The sequence below is a fragment of the Odontomachus brunneus genome, unplaced genomic scaffold (genome assembly GCF_010583005.1).
Source record: "Odontomachus brunneus isolate Ranch 3 - 2012 unplaced genomic scaffold, Obru_v1 Obru_scaffold_004, whole genome shotgun sequence".
Taxonomy (NCBI): domain Eukaryota; kingdom Metazoa; phylum Arthropoda; class Insecta; order Hymenoptera; family Formicidae; genus Odontomachus; species Odontomachus brunneus.
This window is the reverse complement of record NW_022639454.1, coordinates 1,352,985-1,374,659: the sequence shown is the minus strand read 5'-3', so window position 1 is coordinate 1,374,659 and position 21,675 is coordinate 1,352,985. Positions and strand designations below refer to the sequence as shown.

General features: G+C 40.8%; 2 protein-coding genes across 10 annotated transcripts in view; both read left to right on the top strand.

Annotated features, from left to right (window-relative positions):
• Positions 1-5,835, top strand: part of LOC116844929 (proton-coupled amino acid transporter-like protein CG1139) — a 31,681-nt gene extending 25,846 nt beyond the window's left edge. For both annotated transcript variants that reach the window (XM_032817105.1, XM_032817114.1), the window contains 3 exons: positions 2,796-3,065; positions 4,401-4,764; positions 5,138-5,835. In XM_032817105.1, the coding sequence (XP_032672996.1) occupies positions 2,796-3,065; positions 4,401-4,764; positions 5,138-5,382 (879 nt within the window). In that variant the 3' untranslated portion in view covers positions 5,383-5,835. The remainder of the gene's footprint in view (positions 1-2,795; positions 3,066-4,400; positions 4,765-5,137) is intronic.
• Positions 5,836-9,157: 3,322 nt separating this feature from the next.
• LOC116846255 (proton-coupled amino acid transporter-like protein CG1139) overlaps positions 9,158-21,675 on the top strand; it is a 15,545-nt gene continuing 3,027 nt past the window's right edge. Inside the window, exons 1-7 of one of the 8 annotated variants that reach the window (XM_032819894.1) lie at positions 9,158-9,411; positions 15,503-15,580; positions 16,703-16,792; positions 16,938-17,054; positions 19,671-19,943; positions 20,350-20,434; positions 21,265-21,537. In XM_032819894.1, the coding sequence (XP_032675785.1) occupies positions 16,731-16,792; positions 16,938-17,054; positions 19,671-19,943; positions 20,350-20,434; positions 21,265-21,537 (810 nt within the window). In that variant the 5' untranslated portion in view covers positions 9,158-9,411; positions 15,503-15,580; positions 16,703-16,730. The other 7 variants (XM_032819903.1, XM_032819873.1, XM_032819849.1 and 4 more) reach the window with 7 other exon arrangements.

Genomic DNA, 21,675 nt, shown 5'->3' with positions numbered 1-21,675 from the left:
TTGAGCGACTTCGTTATATGTCCAAGGACTTGTTAGAGTATTTTAGCGATTTCATCCCTTTTTTTACGCGACACACGCCGTACTGTTTAACATAAATTTGTCATAAATTACGTACAACGCCGAACGTTCAATACAACTCCTCGGTTAGGCTACAAAAGAGAACGAGAGAAGGAGAGATGCACGGAAGAAACCAGCTTTCAACGCGAACGCTTGAATCACGGGCCGTAATTCAATCTGCAAACGCGATACTTCACGAGAGGCTACTCGTTATTTTCCGCCGGAAATAATTTTACCTGTGTGCAGCGAGTGCATACAGAAAAATATATACTGTGTTCAAGTAATTGTTACTTGTTTCAAGTATTTCATAAGTTCCTAAATCCACGAGTCTATCGTAAGTTCATCATAAGCGTTAAATTTGTTCAGAATACATTCTGAATTCTAGAGGGTTCGACATTTCAATCAAGAATATCAAGTTAAAAGAAAAATTCGCTTTGCTCACTACGTAGAGTCGATCCACACAATTTTTTCTCTCCAATACAATTATATAGTATTTTTATGAATACTTTTATAGAATTTTCTTATAGAGAATAGTTTTAGAATAGACTATATATCGATTGTTCATAAAAATAGACTTTATATCTCACAAATAAGTTTTCAAGTATTTTTATAAATATTTTTATGTGGAAAGAAATCTTTTATAAAATATATAATATTTTCTTATAAAAGAGGGGATAAAGTCTACTTTTCAATACATGATAATGAGCTTTTTTGAAATTTTTGACTTTTATATACAGGGTGTTGAAAAAAAAGGATCACATATTTTGTGCCTTAAAAAATAAAAAATTAACAAAGAGAGAGAAACATGCGTGAGAGTGAATGGCAATCACATAGAGCACCTCCTCTAATGCTGAGTCAGCATTAAAATTTTTTGTTTTTTGTAAAAAAAGAGTTTTTATTTTGTTATCATACATTCAGTTTCTTTACTTCAGTTTTTTCATGGAAGATAAATGATTACATTTCATATTGAAATAAAAATTGTTTCTTTATCTCTCTTTGTTAATTTTTTATTTTTTAAGGCACCTAGAAAAAAGATATCCCCATTGTACCCCACTCTCCCCTACTCCTTTGTTCATTACATTCTAAAGATGACACGACTAATAAGAAAATAATAAAGAGCTCAAATAACAAAATAGCTTGTATCTTAGAAGATATTAGTCTTAGGACCCATGTTAATTAGAACTTTTCTTCTTGTTTTGATCAATACTACCTGCTATCAAAATATGTGACCCTTTTTTTTCAACACCCTGTATTTAAAGACTATTATTGAAAGAATATTCTTGGCTGTAGATAACCATCATTGAAAAAAAAAAAAAAATAAATCGTGTGATCTCTCTTCTCAGAAGTAGAATGATAATTTTCTGTGTATGGGAAAAACATGGAAAATCGTGTCGATGCGTAAAAGATGTTCGTTGTATCTCAAGGCCAATATCGAGTGAACTCTGTCGCTCATTATATAACGTCGCGAGATCAAAAACTCTATCGTTTCAAAGCGTCGCGTCGCGTTAAATTGTCGAGATTGTCAGCCAATAGACGCGCATTCAGAATGGTCCGCGTTTTTGATTCAGGTATGTAGAGTAGGTGGCACACGACGTCATTCGGACAAACACTCTCGTTATATCACAATCTCGCGTGCATCGTCATTGTGCGCGTGCCAAATATCTCGCCTTACTCCGTTATTGCTACACGAAGGTAACAGATAATGCACTGTCAACAATCACCGCGCGCTCTCCACCAATTATGATCCCGCGAATGATAGGCGTCGTTGTATTTTCGCGCGACATTGTGTCGTTATCGTTAGCGAAAAGTAAATGAACCGCATCGTGACGCGCGTCCTACAGACGACGTCGGAACACTCGCACGTATTATGCAAAATGTGGATTACGCTTGAGAGCCATTTATAGCTATTCATTCTACTTCCGGCTTGCTTCGATTTTTACAACCTGTTTTACCTGTTCGCGCTTACATCACAACAGAACATTGTTTACGCGGGAGAGCGAGACGGCGGCGTTAATCGCCACGCCGGCATCGAAAAGTGGCCGAATCGTCGAGACGTCGAATCGCCGATTCCTATTGATTGCGTGAACGCTTCGACGACGATAGTATCGCTAAAAGTACGGTGAATAATTGCGATTCGACTCGCATCGCGTTTTTCATCTCGTTTCGTCGGCGTTCTGTTGGTCGTACAGTCGATTCTCTCAACGCTATTAATTATACTGTACTTTACGCGTAGCTTAATGTGACGGTCGCCACTGACCAACGTGTTAATCAATTCGGCAATTTAACGTGTTAATAGATTGTGTCACGCGACGAATATCGCCGGTAATTTTATTCAAGGAAGAAGTCGCACGCACCGCGCGGCAGAATGACCAAGTAGAAAAACTTTTCAGAAAAAACTGGTCGCTATCCAGAAATCGGCCAGTTTTTACCAGCTAAGATTTACTAGACATTAACTATTTAGAAACTGGACGAGAAACGACTAGCCCGTATCTCTTGACTAGCTAGAAAGAGGTCGCTCTTCTGGTCTTGAGTCTCGAGTCGTAGCACCTTGGATACGTTCCACTTGGCGATCGTATCGACACGGGACATCGTTACATTTCTGTTTAAGTGAAGGACAAGGATGGAATGACACTCGCGGTCGACGTGATCGCCAAGTGCAATTCATCTCCTGCCTCTGTCCACGATTACAGGAAGCAATTACACAAAGAGAGTATTACTTTTTCTTTCCTATCTTTCAGGCGCTGGAGACATGGGTCGATATTGATTTGAAGGTATACATGGTGATTATCCTGTTGCCCTTAATCCTCGTCAATTACATCAGGAATTTGAAATTCCTGGCGCCGTTCTCGACGCTCGCGAATGTCCTCATGTTCACTGGCTTCGCCATCATACTCTACTACATCTTCCGGGAGCCGTTGACGTTCGAGGGCCGTGCGTCGGTCGGAGCAATCGAGAATTTCCCGCTCTTCTTCGGCACCGTCCTCTTCGCCCTTGAGTCTATCGGTGTGGTGAGTAATCCGCTGAAACATAAAAGTACATAAAATTTGCAGATACACTGAGAGAAGAATTTAGTAAATATTATCAAAATTTGGTTACTATTACTAAATGGTAGACGTAAATATAGCGGGCCAAAGCTATGGCAATACTTATTAATTAATTTAGTTCTGTAAAATAAATTATTTATTTGACAGAAGTAAAATTTATTTGCTTCCAGAATATATTTGGTAAATAAAACTTATTGAATAGTTGAGCAAAATAAGCGATTTTGTAGTAGTTACAAAATTTTTGGTAGGTTCAACCAACCATCTGTAATAATAGATATTGAAACGATGTAATAGTTGCAAATGAATGAATTTTTTATACTGGTAACAAAATAGAACTCGTACCTACTGAATTTTTTATTACATGGGATATAACAATTTCATAACAATTATCAAATATCTGCTCATAACTGTAATATATTTCATACTAAATATTTAACATTAAGTAACTATTACTAAATTATTTAATTGATGTTATTGTGAATGAAATTACGTCATACTTCCGATCTATTAAATATTTGGTAATTATTATCATATTTAGTATTAGTTACTAAGAATTCAATGAATTTCTGTAACTAAATGCAGTTTGTTATAGTTACCAGTCTTTTCTCTCAGTGCACACGGAGAGAATATTCGATAATTTTCTTAAATAAATTCTTTTCAATTTTGCTACGGCCCTAGTAGTGCAGAAGCAGATCTGTAGTAAGTTACATCTTGCTAAGAAATAGCTAATTTTCTAGTTTATCATGTAAATTGCACAGCATTTCGTTATAAATACAACAAATTTTTTTAATAATATATCTCAATTTCTGAAATATAAATGACATTCTATCTTGTCAAAAATAGCAAACTGACTAGTTTACTATGCAAATTGCACAGTAAATTTTGCTAGAAATCTAGGAAATTTTTTAATAGCACATTTTAGTTCCTAAAGTATAAATAGCACGTATAAAATTATAGGGTAATAAATTACTGCAAAATGTCAATCTACTCCTCGGCTATAAAATTCTTTAGTGATTTTTATCGTAAAATTTTTCAAAATTACAATAACGAAATAATAAAGCTAAATTTGCATATTGAATGACACTCGCTGAAGGAATACCGTCAGCGGCATTTTCGATATTTAATTTCATAATCTGTAGTGGAATAAATGGAATAAACCTTTCAGTTTAATTAATGCTTTTAATTTAATTAGTCCCTTTAATTAACGCTAGAGTAGTATGGCGAAGATTAAGATATTCCCAAAAGAACAGAGTTACCTATTGCAAATTGCACAATTGCAATTCTGAGTGGTTCATTCAGATCATGCCGTTGGAGAATGAGATGAAGACACCGAAATCCTTCATGAAGCCGTTCGGCGTTCTCAACGCTTCCATGAGCATCATAATAGTACTGTATGCCGCCATGGGATTCTTCGGGTACATACGATATGGCAGCCACATCGACGGCAGCATCACGCTCAGCCTGCCCACCCAGGAGATGCTAGGCAAAGCGGTGCAGATCCTCCTGGCCATCGCCATCTTCTTCACTCATCCCATTCAATGTTACGTCGCCATCGACATCGCGTGGAATGAGTATATCGGTCCCGCAATGGACAAGTTCAAGCTGGTTCGCTTCAAGCTGGTCTGGGAATATGTGGTCAGGACTATTGTGATTCTGCTCACCTGTGAGTGTCACCTGACTCGAGCTCAAAGCAAGCCGCAGATATTCTTAGCAACGACGTGTCTCTCTCTTGCGAAACTCGTTATTACATTGTATATTCTGCGATATTTCTTCCAATATATTCACATAATCGAATCTTATATCAATAAGATCGTCTTTTAAGATCGTCTTTAGTTCATCCGCAGATGCTACGCGAATCGCCTCATTGGCTACGGTGATTCTAAAGATGAACTTAGGACGATCTTAAATATAAGACATAAAATCTCAAATATCAGGTACAATATGTTTCTTGAATTATGTTTTGTAATCATGTTATACGTATCTGCGACGCGGGGAAAGGTAAAAGAGAAAATTTCATGTTAGCCGATCTATTTCAGTCGTGCTGGCGATCACGATACCGGAGCTGGATCTCTTCATCTCGCTGTTCGGCGCGTTTTGCCTGTCGGGCTTGGGCCTCGCTTTCCCGGCGATCATACAGATATGCGCTTTCTGGAAGATCGTGGGACCCAGGGAGAAGAAGATCATGCTGGCGAAGAACATGTGTTTGGTGCTGATCGGAGCGTTGGGTCTGGTCGTGGGCACTTACACGAGTATCCGCGGCATTGTGAACAAATTCTCGTAGTGCAACGGCGATTTGTGAAGGACCGTGCAGTAACATTGCAATCGCGACGGCGCATTGTGTGCCAAAAAGCACATTTGGTGGACAAAATTCTGCCTACATCACAAATCTGCATCGATTTTGATGAAATTTTTTGTAAAATACTCGTGAATAGTTCTATTGGGAGTATGCATTAATTTTAAGGGATTTTTTGGTAAAAATACGGCTTTATTGTGAAAAAATGATTACAAATTGATCATTCAAAATATTGTCCATCGCTAGCCACTACTTTTTCTCATCTTTCTGGTAATAGATGGATTTCACATCGAAAGAACGACAGATCTTTTGAGGCTATCCACGAATCGACTCATTTTTTAGTATCCTCATAAGAATGGAAGCGCTGCTCAGACAGGCCATGAGTTATCGATCGAAATAGGTGGTAATCGGAAGGAGCAATATCTGGAAAATACAGCGGGTGTGGTAGGACATCCCAGTTAAGCGCTTCTAACGTTTCCTTGACCGGTTTCGCAACATGTGGCCTAACGTTGTCGTGCTGGAAAATCACTTTGTCGTGTCTTTTCGCGTAACTTGGCCGTTTTTGCTTCAATGTTCGGTTCAATTGTATCAATTGTTGTTGGTAGCGTTCCCTAGTGCTGGTTTCGTTGGGTTGGAGCAGTTTATAATACATTACACCCAGCTAATTTCACTAAATACAGAGCATGAGCTTGGCACCGTGAATATTCGGCTTTACCGTCGATGTTGATGGTTCGCCTGGCCTGCACCATGATTTTTTGCGCTTCAGATTACCGTAGCGTATCCATTTTTATCATCCGTCACGATACGATGCAAAAAACTTTTTCTTCTGTGTCTTTGAAGCAACAATTCACAGGTCATTTTGCGCCTTTCGACGTCCCTCGGCTTCAACTCGTACGGCACTCAATTTCCTTGCTTTTGAATCATTCCAATGGCCTTCAAACGTCTGGAAATCATTGATCGATCAACATTTAATGATTCTGCAAGTTCTTCTTGCATTTGACTCGAGTCTTGATCGAGTAAAGCTTCCACTTCCACATCTTCAAACTTTTTCGGCTGGCCTGGACGTTCCTTATCATCCGTGTCAAAATCACCTTTTTTATAGCGTTGAAACCAGTACTTACATGTTGAAATCGATGGAGTATAATCACTATAAGCTTCCGACAGCATTCGTTGACTTTCAGCAGTACTTTTCTTCAAATGGAAGCAAAAAAGCAAAGCTTCCCGCAAATTGCGTTTTGTTGGCACAAAATTCGACATATTCAATGCTCAAAAAAACAATGTTGTTTACACTTCGGCAAAATGACACGCACTGAAAACTAAAGCCACATGATGGTGTTTTGATATGAAGGTAGCAACAATATGGCCCGATACGATATAGTACTAGTTACGCCATCTCTTGAAAATCCTTTAAAATTAATGCACACTCCCAATAATATAATATCTCACTGCCAAAAATTTTAAAAAAGTAACCCCAAACTCCATTACCTGTTACCCATAATTACCTCAAACTTCATAACATCATGGTTTGAAACTCCATTATTCCAAATCTTATAGTCCAATAACTCCTAAATCTGATTACCCACGAGTTAAAAACCCCATAATCCTAAACTTCATAATCCCGTTATGAGGCTATGGAGTTTGGGGCTTAGGATTATGGGATTTTTAATTCGTAGGTAATCAGATTTAGGAGTTATTGGACTATAAGATTTGGAATGATGGAGTTTCGGACCATGGTTTTATGAATCGGTATTAAGCACCGGGTCGTTCCTCCCTGATGAAGCGGGCTGAAATATTCGCGAAACGTCGGAATCAAACAAAAATGAATCCACGTGGCTCAAACCCGGAAACCAAATCTAATATGGTGTTATAAAGTTTGAGGTAATTAAGGGTAAGTAATGGAGTTTGGGGTTATTTTTTGGAGTTATGTTTACTTTTTTCAAATCTTTGGCAGTGAGACATTATAGTAGAACTATTCACGAGTATTTTAAAAAAAGTTTCACCAAAATCGACGCAGATTTGTGATGTAGGCAGAATTTTGTCCACCAAATCTTCTCGGCACACTGCGCGGCGGAGGGAAGATGCTGGAGAGAAGTCGTTCTCCGTGTTGTGCACGTCTCCACCGATGTCGATTAAACCTTAAGCTGCGTTGAAGTCTTCGCCTGAGTAGAGAATTTGAACTCGGATTAAAGTCTAATCGACGTTGGTAGATACGGGCATTAAACGAACGGTGACAATGTGATACGTAGTTTAAAGTTCAACATTCGCTAAGAATAAGCGGTACCTAAAAATAAAGCGCGCATTTAGAGGCTTTAGCCGTGCGACCGAAATAACGTTAACTTCGTTGTACGGCACGCCGATGTGTCACGCATACACGCGCACACATACACACACCCACATACACACACACATACACCTTCGTAGACACGCGCGCACGCACTTCAATCGCGACTCGTCGAGGAAGAGATGAAGTTCCTAAGTGCACTTTTGCGGTTTTACGTGCGTTCATACACAAGAGTGCGTGGAGGTGGACTGTTATGACGCGACGGGATCCGAGACACGTGTGTTTGGTGCAACCGGTATGTAAGAAAGGCTTCGTTGTATAGAAATAAAAGTAAATTTATTTTCATACTGTGTCCTGTTTGTTTCTTTCTCTCTTGTCATCCCTGTGATCGTCCAGAGAGTGATCCGGCCGATAAAAATTGATCGATGAAAATTCTCTCACACTAAAACAATCGGCAAATCAATCATCAACGATAATCAATCGTCATATGTGTAATCGTGAGTAATTTAATTACCGTGAGAAGTTTAATTACTTGTGATTTTATACATAACAATTATAATCATCAAAGGACATTGTAATCAATTGTAGCCAATATTGACAGACGACCGCATTGATCAAACTGCGCGTTGTTACGCGCAGCTATCGTTTCTCTTTTAAATTTACATTCCCGCATCGTGAGTTCCATTAACGCTCGGAGGAAAAATCATATTATATATATAAATAAAATTTTGAGGAGCATGCGACTGATCGTACGTCGCGTTAGAACGAATCAATATTTTCTCGACAACACACGGTTGTCCCGAAGCGTGCGCATTCATCAATACCACCGTGTTATCCACGTCTTTCTAATCTTTCAGACCATCAATATTGATTATATCCTCGCGTTACACGGGCACGGGGTTCTCTTTCTAGGGACAGGGGAACATTTACGGGATGGCTTTTTAAGTGGACGAGATCACGCCATCGAGGATAATCGTGCACTTGGGAAATCCTTCTTCCTTTTCACAGGCATGTCGTTCACCCTTGCGACCATTCGTTCGCAAGGGAAACGTAGTCGTCCTCAATCAAATATCGAACGTAGCGCGCGCTACATCAAAGTCCGGGGAGATTTCTTAAATTATTAGTGAACGTGAAACCTCGACAAAGGAGGGCAGAATAAAGGGGCGGCGTGCTCACTCTAGACTTCTCGAGATCAATTAAATAATAAAGAAAGACACCAGATCGCGCGAGGAAAGCTCTCCTTCGCAATACTTCAATTTTCCGCGAAATCTCGCGTTTCTCTCTCTCTCTCTTCCTTTCTCCGCGTACCTACCTATTTATCTCTCTCTTCGGTCGGTCGATTATCGCGGACCTACTTCCTCCCCCACCGGCAGTCTCGTTCACAGCGCAAGCCTGACATGACGGTGAAGCGTTGGATCGCCTTCACCCTCCGCCAGACGTCGCTGAGGATCATTATCGTATGGATCGCGCGAAGGGTAGTTACCCTAGCCGGCGTGACCCGGAAGGTATCCGTCCTTAATTCTCGCGGTCAGTGGAGGAAGGCACGGTGGGTGTCGGCCGACGCGGCCGAACGCGCAGCTTGCGGTCGTCGCGAGGGCTGCACACACTTATCCACCCCGTGCGAACTTGTGCGTCGCGTCTCGCAAAACCCTCGCTTACAGCCCGGTGCACAGCCTGTAACTCTGTGATGAAGTGTCTCCCTCGTGCGAGCTACGACGTACGGCTGAGCTCGAGTAGTAAGTTGCGTATAGGGTTGCTCGCGGCTGATGCGTTAACGTCTGTGCGGGTCTGAGAGAGAATTCACACTTCTTGTTGCGGAAAGGAAGCCAATCAGAACTGGTAGGAAAGCAGAAACTGTCAATTACCAGCGCGAGTTGGCTTCTGCCCTTCTGTCAAAATGTGAATTCCGCTTAACACGTGTTTAAATTAGAGATCGGCTTCTTACTTACTCTCGACAGTTTATTTCGAGAGTGATTACTTCGAGCTGCTTTTCGTATTCGGGATAACGTTTACATAAAAATCGGTATCCGCGATTATTCTCGTCGCCGAGTGTTGTTGATGGCTCCTCTTCGTTCGAGAGGGTGAGAGGTTTCGTGGAAGACTTTGACAGGGAAGGAAGTACTTTTCGCTACCCTCTTCCCTCTTGCTACGGTGTGGAAGAATAAAGTGTATATTTATGTTATGTTTAAAAAGTCACGTCACGCATGTGTTCCTCTACCATCAAGATCACTTCGACGAGGTACGTAAGGGGAACGTGCATCGGCGCCGATACGTCAGCATTACGTAATACCGTTCTCCTTTCTTGAAGCCTTCTACTCAATCCTGCCGGTCCGTACTTGAAATTCTGAGTTAGTTACGATTTGTGAGTCCGCCGAATTCCGCGAGGAATTCACTCCGGCAGGAATCCAAACTCTGCCGAAAGTTTTTCGTATGACTTGGGCAACTTTCGCTTTCTCTGAAGTACGAGACACTGAGACGCGTGGTTCTGACGTCAATTTGAAACTTACTGCGACAGAGAGAGAGAGAGAGAGAGAGAGAAAGAGACTCCCTCGGACTTGGAATTTGACAAAGTTTTACCGCGGGTTAGACTCTTCCCGTACCACCGAGATAGAAAAGCAGATCGATCACTTCGGTCATATAGAGCGCAGTCCATTAAATTGACATTGACATAATAAAACACTGATACGGATTTGCCAACTATATATGCATGTACACGTGACTAAACATTCGCAGGAACGAACGCGGCCGTGAAAGCCAAATATCTTCACGAATTTTGCTACAATGTCTCTCTGTACTGAACACTTTATCTAAACCGTCAGCTGTCAATTGGCGACGAGCGACTGTGCTCTAATTTTACGAGCCACGTGCCACGTGTTTTACGAGCCAGCATTCTCTTTTGCCTGTATTTTCGACACGCGCGAGAAATTTCGGTGCGTTAACCGCGAAATATATCTCGGCAGAAAGGAAGCTGTGTTCGTTTGTCGGCGCGCTTATGTAACGCAGTCTCGCGACCGAGAACTCCGCGCCAAGCGCGAGATGAATGTCGACATTATGTGTATGTATGTATGTGTGCCCGTGGAAATGAACGAGGAACGCGAATTATTAGGTGTCTCTTTATTTCTGCAAGGAGGCTGACGGAGGCCGCTCAAAAATATCGCTCTTATCCTCTTAAAAGAAATGATGTGCGGAGGAAAGCGCTTCTCAACAGAGCGCGTGGAAGTTATTGAACTTCGGCGTACCACGTGGTCGCATGAATCTTCACGCTCGTACGCTACATGGTCACACGTGACCAAGTTCTGTCATACATACGCACACGCACACGGAACGCATCCTTGATCCTGGGCAGTTTATCGCGTTATGACGTCGACATGCGCGCCTTTGGATGACAATACGTTCTTTCCGGCATCCCAGAGTATCTAATTCTTCTTTGACATTTTATCTGTTACAGATCTGTTGCGCTATATTTGTGTTATTTTGCATATTCATTATCGGTAGGAGGGTGGCACATTGGTATCATTGTTTCATATTGATTCGGAGTCGCTTATTGAGTGACGAAGTTCTGCTGAGAGGACACACCGCGATTCGCGACATCGCGGGTCGACGCGAGATCGATCGACACCTCGTGCGATTCGCGTCCTTTTTTTCTTCCTATCATTTCGTTCACGCGAGCCCTCGCGTGGCCAGGTGTCCGCGATGCTGAACCGGATACACGGAGGACGTGCACGGGCACTCTCGACGCGGCACTCGTCGTCGCGCTCTCCGAGCGCTCTGCCTAAATCTCTCTCCGCTGGCGTGCGTTTACGAGGAGAAGCCGTTTTAACTGGCTGCATCACGTGACGAGCTATGCTGAATGCGTACACCACAGTAGAAATTGAAGTGGTGCGGGGCAGTAGTCGCTAGACATCCTCGGTCGCCGACGCATTAACGCCAACTGGGTAGTCGCGCCGTCGTCCGCAGGATCGGGTTACGTTCGGGGGTTGCGGAAGTCGTCGTTGTCGTTTTCGTTCTCCTCCTCGCCGTCCTCGTCGTCCACTCGCGGATACGCATCATCCGGTAAGTCGAATTACCACCGAGCTCCATCAGGTACGAACAGGAAATAGCCAAGTACTCCCCGTCTCCTACCGGAACCGGAGTCAAGATAGACAAGGTAGACAAGGTAGATTATCCGCCGCCGACGGATCTCCCGGCAGGTATTAATCTGTCGATTAATTTGGCGAACACGCGCGCGTGTATTTATGTGTCGGTCGCTCTCCTTGACAACTCCTTCGGGCGATTTCATCCGGTGGGAATATCAGCACGGCCGGATGGTCTAGACGGAGTCTATGAGCGCTTTCAAGCTCGCTCGACAGCCCCGCGATTCTGCTGCGAGCGTCGCACCAATGGCCACCTATTATCGCCGATAATGTGGTCAACGATCGGCTATTGTTGCAACATTAGTCCCCTTGGTTATCTAACGTGTCACCAGCCGGACGAAGCTGTCGCGCGTTGGTTAATCCTGGCTACAGTCGAGCGTCTCTTTCTTTTTTCTCTCTCTCTCTCTCTCTCTCGCGATTGTCCTCTTCCACGTTTTGACAACCTCATCCTCGCTCGGCGGATTCGAGTCTTACGCGCGCTTGTCCCGCATTTTTTTCGCGACTCTCTCATGGGAAAAGTGCACAGACGTGTCGCACGAGTCGCCTGATCGTCTGTTAATTAAATTCAATCACCAGCCAGCGATAAGAACGGCCGAGTGGTGTCACTGAAGCGCGCGCCGCGCGTCTCAGCGAATTTGTCTCAGAGCTCTAATGAAATGAACCTTTTGCTCAACGTTATGTGCGACGAAGTGACCGCCATTAAGATCGATGGAGGAGCCCCGTTGCGCAATAGTTGAACCGTTTATCCGATTCAATTGATATCGCGTTACATTAGCGACCGGTTAAACCCGTAAATGGCAGTGACAGATTTTCTAGTTGTGCAAAAAGACCCCGTCATCGTTTTGCGTCCGTCGCATCCGTGCGTCATTCGCTCTGCGCGTTTCTTCTTTCAATGGAACGACGGTTTAGCCGTGTTCCCCTTTAAAATATTCGCGCGCTAACAAGTAAAAAGAAAAGGTGACGACAATGTTGACATATCGTATGCAATTTACAGCTGCTATTAAGGGAATATTTTGCTTTGGAAATTCGCAAAGAAAGGTACTTTTCCGATAGAAAAACGAAAGTATCTAATAACATCAAACTTTAAGTATTCTTTAAGTCTTATTTTTAAAAAATATTTTAAAAAATATTTTCTTACTTTAAAAATGTTTTCCATTGTCTAAGTGACAAAAGTATTTCTCTTTTGTATGTTACATCCTGGTTATTAGGACCTCGTAAAAGAAAAGCGCATATAGACGATGTAAGTGATTATAACTCAGTTAGATATCTGAAACGCAGAAGCAACAAATTTTCCTATTCAGGAAAAGTGTAGTTATAGTCATCTAAACTAAAACAAACATTATACATTCATTGGTTTTTTTTTATGTAACATCAATAACACTTTGAGCAAAAACTAACATTTTTAAATGAAAAAACCGCTATTTTGTTCAGAATAATAATATTGATTTGATTCTGATTTAGATGATAGTCACACTTCTCCTGAATAAGAAAAATTTTGGTTTCTATGTTTCAGATACTTCGAAGAGCCAAAATTATTTATACCGCCTATATATGTTTTTAAGAACAGTCCAACTTAGCACGACGATTTGTTACTAGTCGCCGACTTTAGCTGTAATTAAAAGATACCTAACAGTCGCATTCTCCAATTATATTGCATAATTTGTACTTGTATAATTTAATATTAAGAGCAAAAGAGAAATCCGTCACACAACGCAGGATTATCTGCTGTTGGTCCAACGAATAATATGACGGATCGGAGGATATATTAATCGGCTGGACAGAATTCAACAAATTGAACGATTGAACGGATGGAAGAGTACTGACTGACTGCGGCCTCTCGTAACGGCTGTGCAGTTATCGCGCCGTTAATAATGCGTATCATTTGGAGGGCGGCCGATCGAAACTGCGAATCCCGCGCGTGAATTTCGCGTCGCACGCGCGACGACTTTCAAAACGGCGAAACTGTCCCGACGCTTTCCGTCTCACCGGATTTCCTCCGTCGCGAAGACGCATTATCCGATTTGCCACTTTGTCACAAGTTATTCATAGTGAAGGAATGCAATGTTTCATTAATACGCCGATCATATCGCGCCTGCCAATTTGCCATGCGCGCGATCTCTTGTGCGTTATCCGTCGCGCGACACGCTCATAAAATCGCCCTTGAAACGTGCGATTTACTTTCGATCCGCGCGACATTAACGACTCCCTTTATATGTGCACTCGCGCTACCAAAAAAATATTTTCACCCGAAAAGATATAATCCCATCAGCAGAATCCTTTTATATGTAGCCTCTCGAGAGGATTCTTCGAAAGTCAAAAAGAAGATATTCTAAACACAATATTATTTCTTTTTGCTAGAAGAAAAATACTTTTCTGGTAAAAAAATGTGGAATTGCAGGAAACAGCACCTTGCAACCAGTGCAAACTGGCAAACTGTGAGAAGAAACATCAGAGAAAGATATTTATTGTTGAGAGAGTACTAATAATTTACTAACATGAAATACTTTTGGAATAAGAAAATATACATTTTCTTGAGACGTTAGCTTTTCACGAAGACAATTGTTTATTCTATCTAAATGAAAGAATTTATCATTAAATTTAATTTATCATTAAATTATTAAATTTAAATTTAAATTATTATTTAATTTATCATTAAATTTAATTTGAGTAAATATGTTATCAGTGCCCGTATCAAATAAATATTTTTGATTTTTTAGATTTTTTCTCTTGGTGTAGAAATTTTTTTCTAGATATTAGAATATTTTTCTTTTAATTTCAGAAGAATTCTTTTCTGCGGCCAATATACACACACGCAAGAGAATTCCGCTAAGAATGAGATTATATCTTTTGTTGGCTGTTCTATATCAGTATATCCAAATGAGAATCAAACGTCGTCCCACGGAGAATAATGCGGACGATCGTAAATAACAACCGTAAAATAACGGTAATAATAAGCTGTTATGAATAACGCGCAAACGCAGTTTCCTGCTCATTTATAGCGTCGTAGGGTTCGTTTATTTCGGTGTCCGTGTCTCTGTCGCTACCTCTGAAATAGCATAACACCTGTCAGAGCAGTCCCCGTTGGCAGAGTGGAGTGGACACGACCCTACTGCCTAAAATTAGTGGAACTCGCGTGGGGTATATTCCAGTCCCATATTGTTCCAAGTGCGAGGCTGACACGGGTTCGCCGCGCGCGTGTCCCCCCGATACGCGTCGAGGAAGTAAGAATTAGGAGATCGATTGTAATGGTGAAACCCTAACCCAAGCGTGATTAAAATTCACTTGCGCGAATATTCCTCTCCTAGCGCTGACGGAACAGGCGACGGTCTCGCTTTGTTCTGTTCTGCCGTGTTTCCCAAATTACATCGAGGTTTTGCCCGTCACGACTGATTGTTGCCGCGACTTATGCTGTATGTGTGTATATGTGTGTGCTTCAAATCGCTACTGCAATATTGTCGTAAGGTAATCGCAATGTTAATTCGCTTGGCGTTGTCTAATATCTCAACACTGGGAGGAAAACACCTGAGAGTTTACTGTCATTTTACCTGTGGAATATTCTGATTATTTCTGTGGGACGAAGTTCACTTATGTGAAGTATATAAACTTTATTTCTGTGAGAAAAAAGCCACTTTACATCCCACACAAATAAATTCTCAAGTATTTCGTTCTCAGTGTACAAATGCTTTCGTTGTAGACGTGAGGCACCGCAAACGAAGGGAATCACACGACCTATGCCCCGGCGATTGCTGAGAGCCGATTAAGATCGTAACAGGTGGGTCTCTGTCGTTTGACTGGCACGCGACATCACACCGGATCGAAGAATCGCGGACACCTCGACGCGGAAACGCGGAGAGTAGCTCCGACTCGGGGCGTTAATTGGATCATTACGATGCTATCCGTCGTTTTCTCCGTATATTTCCATCGCGACCGTGACCTTCAAGCACAGGCATTTTCCCGGTGCAAAATTAAACTCAACTTTGCACATCGAGAGCCGAGATTTCGCCCCTTTTTTATTATGTCATCGCGAATTGTTCTCACGAACGCGGGAGAACTCTCTGCGAGTGCGAGACTCTTGATTGCGTGACGACGCGATCAGTTCCGTTGGAGATCATCCCGCGGGGTTGGCCTGGTTTCGTCCTGTCTCTTAGATATCGGAAAAGTACGGCGGCGCGTCCGCACGCGGATTTGCATCCGCACGAGAATAGACTTTGCCCTCGCGCGCGAATTTGAGATCAATCGGCTCGCTCGCTCGCTTGCGACAACGCAAAACAGTTAAAGACGGTAAACGTCGCGGGGATACCGGCTGCAACCTTCAGTAAAAGTTAACCTCAAGTTGCATTTGACCTCAATGTAATAATTAAGAGCAATCAGTTCATAAGGAATGCGCCAAAGCCGCGACGACGGTGCGTACGCACACCGCAGATTCACGACAGTGAATTGACATTTTTGCTTTATTGCATTGCTCCACATCCGTCAATTGATTAAAGGTTTAATGTACCGGGCCGCCTCGTCGATGTGGGTCGATTCTTGCGCGTCTTTGCGTGACGACGCGTCTCTTAATCCGCGCTGGTAATAAGCGATCGCGAGCAGAGGCTAAATCGATGCCTTTGATCGTTAAGCCCGTATCAGGCTAGGTGTTGGGAATTGAGGATGAGCAGACTAGAGATCACGATTCGACGTATCAATGAATTTTGAGACGATTTGTCCTGACTGATCGAGTTTCAATCATCAATTCGCAAACGTCAATCTCCCGTAATCTGGTACAAACTTTACGTTATTATTATATCGTCTCGGTCTGTGATTCTGTAATAATCACGGAGATTTGTTAGACTCTCGTTGATCCTCTTATTCGATGAATTACGCATTTGAACCGAACGTACGAAACTGTTTCCAGTGACACATAAGAGGAACCCGCGGCTACCATGGAGAACTCGAAGGAGGAGAGCATTAATATGCAGCTGATCGCTTCGCAGAGCCCTTTCAAGTACGCTTTAATTCTGCAAGACTGATTACTCGATGAAGTCGATATCGGGAATTATATTCCCCCGCGATAAATATACGAATTTAAGAAAAATCTAAGTTTCTCTCCATATGGATGTTATCTGATTGACAATTTGCATGATTCGCAGGGAAAACAGTGAGATCGTAGCGAGCGTGGTAAATAATACGGAAGTTGTATTATCCCCGACCGCGGACACGGAAGATTATGATCCTCACAAGCACCGTAACCGGCCGAATCCCACTTCGTGAGTATGCAGATCGTTCGCGTTGTCAAACGGAACGGCCGTGAATGAATTCTTCGTAAACTGAGTCATCAGCGAAAACCAAGTGTCAAATTATCATAACTCTGAGACATTCTTGAAACTTTCCAATCGACAAGAATTCGACCTATGATAACCATCCTACACATATAACGCTATTATATACACACGGAAAAAAAGATTTGCTAATATATGAACAACTAAAAACATATAACTGCAGGAGCAAATTTTCTTGCTTTTGCAGTAAAAGTTATTTAGTTGTGATAGCTAAAAGATTTGCTAATATATTAGCAAACTAAATAACACAACTAAATAACTTTCACTATGAAAGCAAGAAAATTTGCTCCTGCAGTTAATATTTTTAGTTGTCCATATATTAGCAAATCTTTTAGCTATCACAACTAAATAACTTTTACTGCAAAAGCAAGAAAATTTGCTCCTGCAGTTAATATTTTTAGTTGTCCATATATTAGCAAATCTTTTTTTTCCGTGCAGGATTTCTGACAATTTATGACACATCGTTGGGTGCAGATAGAATTTATCGAACTGAAAAATATTAGCGCATGATTATACGTGATAATGTACCAAACTTCATTAATTAATAACTAAAGATTTATGTAATTTTTTGCAAAATGATAGAGAACTTTTTTGTTCAGTTTAACTTAAGCACGCACAACGGCAGATGTTATTATCGCAGCTCATCCACCGTATCGCGCGTGATTACATTCATCAATCTTCTTTAATTAACAATTCAACATTTTATGTGGTTGTTTGCGAAATGGTAGAGGAATTTTGTGTTTAGTTTCATGAGTTCTACCTACACTGAGGGAAAAATTACCTTAAAATCAACAAATATTTCTTTGATGGGTGCCATTAACATATTTACTTAAATCTAAATTCTCTTTATTTAAATCAAATATTGTTTATCCGATTTAAATAAACAATATTTGGTTTAAGTAAAAAGAATTTAGATTTAAATAAATATGTTAATGTCATCCATCAAAGAAATATTTGTTGATTTTAAAGTAACTTAGTGTATACACAATGGATGTGTCATGAATTGTCTTTCTGTGTACTTAATTTAACTGTATACCATAAGTTAAGTTTACAGTCATCTAAGTTAAATTTAATTCCTACACGGAGAAAAATAATTTGCTGGTCCAGCAAATTTTCTGTTGATCTAGCAAAATCTTTTCGTTATTATACGGATAGCCAAAAGATTTGCTAAGAATACTAATCACTATTTGCTGGATATAATTTGCTGAATCTAGAAATTATTTTGCTACAAGAACCATGATGGATATATATAAGCAGTTGCAGTTTTGCTCGGATAGCAAATAAATTTTCTAAGGATACATTATTTTGCATCAATAGCGAATTAACGTCATTCTTAGGACAAATACACTCAACAAATTTTTTCTATCCTGGCAACGAAACTACTTCTGCTCTGATAACGAATAATTTGTAAAATTATTTACGTCAACTAAATTTTTTTCATGTCACTACTAATATGCAGTAGCAACGACAATTTTGCTAAAAGAGCAAAATTATTTTTTTCCGTGTACGATCGCCACCGACGAGAAGGATATCGCACGGATAAAAGTAATTTGCTGGCTCAAGAAATTTTCTACTGGTCTAGCAAAATCTTTTCGTTATTATATGGACAGCAAAAAGATTTGCTAAGAGTATTAATCACTATTTACTGGATATAATTTGCTGAATCTATAAATTATTTTGCTATAAAAACCATGATGGATTTATATAAGCACGCGGAAAAAAAAGATTTGCTAAGAGTATTAATCACTATTTACTGGATATAATTTGCTGAATCTATAAATTATTTTGCTATAAAAACCATGATGGATTTATATAAGCACGCGGAAAAAAAAGATTTGCTAAGAGTATTAATCACTATTTACTGGATATAATTTGCTGAATCTATAAATTATTTTGCTATAAAAACCATGATGGATTTATATAAGCACGCGGAAAAAAAAGATTTGCTAATATATGGACAACTAAAATTATTAACTGCAGGAGCAAATTTTCTTGCTTTCATAGCAAAGTTATTTAGTTGCGATAGCTAAAAGATTTGCTAATATATGGACAACTAAAATTATTAACTGCAGGAGCAAATTTTCTTGCTTTCATAGCAAAGTTATTTAGTTGCGATAGCTAAAAGATTTGCTAATATATGGACAACTAAAATTATTAACTGCAGGAGCAAATTTTCTTGCTTTCATAGCAAAGTTATTTAGTTGCGATAGCTAAAAGATTTGCTAATATATATATTAGCAGTGCAGTGGCAGTTTTCCTCCGATAGCAAATAAATTCGTTAAGGATACATTATTTTACGTCAATTAACATAATTCTTAGGACAAATACACTCAACAAATTTTTTCTATCCTGGCAACGAAACTACTTCTGCTCTGATGACGAATAATTTGTAAAATTATTTACGTCAACTAAATTTTTTTCATGTCACTACTAATATGCAGTAGCAACGACGATTTTGCTAAAAGAGCAAAATTATTTTTCTCCGTGCGTGATACCTCTCTCGAGGTACGAGAACACTGTTTCACGTACACTACTCTCTTGCAGGAACGCCGAGACCCTGATTCATTTGCTGAAGGGTAGCTTGGGCACGGGGATATTAGCGATGCCGAATGCATTTTGCAATAGCGGCCTCCTGGTGGGCGTGATAGCCACGATTATCATAGGCGCGCTGTGCACCTACTGCTTGCACGTACTGGTCAAGGCGCAGTACAAGCTGTGCAAGCGATTGAGGGTTCCTATACTGAGTTATCCGCACAGCATGAAATACGCGCTCGAGCTAGGTCCTCGATGCGTGAGCTGGTTTGCGCCCTACGCACCGTAAGTACTTCCTGTCGATTCTTTCTCCTTTTGTTCTACAACTATCGACGTCGCTGCTGGCTGTCGACGTGGCTCAGCCACATCGACGCGGCTCTTTTGGCATCGTCGATCAATGTATTGGATGTATTAGAGACGTATATTTGAAGCATGAACGTCGTTCTGCCACTGCGTTCATACAGAAGATACGATGATTGCGACACGACAGAAACAGTTGGAGAGAAAGACAGTTCTAACGTAGAAGGAGACCCCCTTAGAATATTACGTTCACATATGTAAAACGAACGCACTGGACAACACCTCTCGTCCACCTTATCATAATTGCCTCATCCAATTTTTCCATTACGGAGACATGCACGAGTCCGTACGTAAGTCATGAGCACGATCTTAAAAATGCTGTTGTTTCCAGAGGACTCGTAGACGGGTTTATGATAATCTATCAATTGGGAATTTGCTGCGTTTATATCGTATTTGTAGCAACAAATATAAAACAGGTAAATCAATCACAATTGTCATAGAAAGATTCACAAATTAGAGGAAACCTAAAACATCGAGCATTTCGTAGTCGCACGCTGTACGCGAGAGAGAAAGAGAGAGAGAAAGAGAAACAGAAAGAGAGACAAAAAAAGATTAAAAAATACGCGCTTTGCCGTGACCGATATTAATTTTTGAGACACACACACGGAAAAAAAAAATTTGCTGATATATGGACAACTAAAAATGTTAAGTGCAGGAGCAAATTTTCTTGCTTTCATAGCAAAGTTATTTAGTTGTGACAGCTAAAAGATTTGCTAATATATATATTAGCAAATCTTTTAACTACACGGAAAAAACAATTTTGTTAGTGCAACCGAATTTTTGGTTGCTCAGGGATCAGATGAAAACTCGGCTGTAGGAACAGAAAAATTCCTTTATGAGACTTCTGTATAGTCAATTGTTCTCAGTTAACAACTGAGTTACCTCAACTGAGTTCTAATATCGTTGAATGTTCAGACGAATATTTTCGGTTGCGACAATCGAAATATTAGTTTTCATAACAGAGATATCGCTTTTGATTACTTAACTTTCAGTTGATTTCTATTTCTTTACACCAATTGAAATTTTTCTGCGTGTATCACAACTAAATAACTTTGCTATGAAAGCAAGAAAATTTGTTCCTGCAGTTAACATTTTTAGTTGTCCATTAGCGAATCTTTTTTTTCCGTGCACATACACACACACATACACACACACACACGCACACGGTGTTTGAACAAAATCGCGTCTCGACACGGCGCGTTCAGGGAACACAGCGAATTCATGATGATTTTATTAATGGACGCAGGTGGCAGACCAGTACGGGGATCCTTTGGATATTTCGACCCATATGCTCATTTTATTGCTTCCGCTGATTTTGATAAACTACATTAGAAATCTGAAGTTACTGGCGCCGTTTTCCACGCTGGCGAACCTTATCACGTTCGTCGGTCTCGCCATGACACTAGTGTATATGTTTGACGGACTACCGCCGATCAGCGAGAGGGAGATGTTCGGTACATTGCGAAATTTTTCCCTCTATTTTGGAACGACGTTATTTGCGTTAGAAGCCGTCGGCGTGGTAAGTCTGGAATTAGATTTATTTTTCTTCTAGGCAGTCGCGCCGTCGACCGGTCCTCGCCGGGAGAAGTAGAGAGAGAGAAAGAGAGAGAGAGAGAGAGAGAGAGAGAGAGAGAGAGAGAGAGAGAGAGAGAAAAAA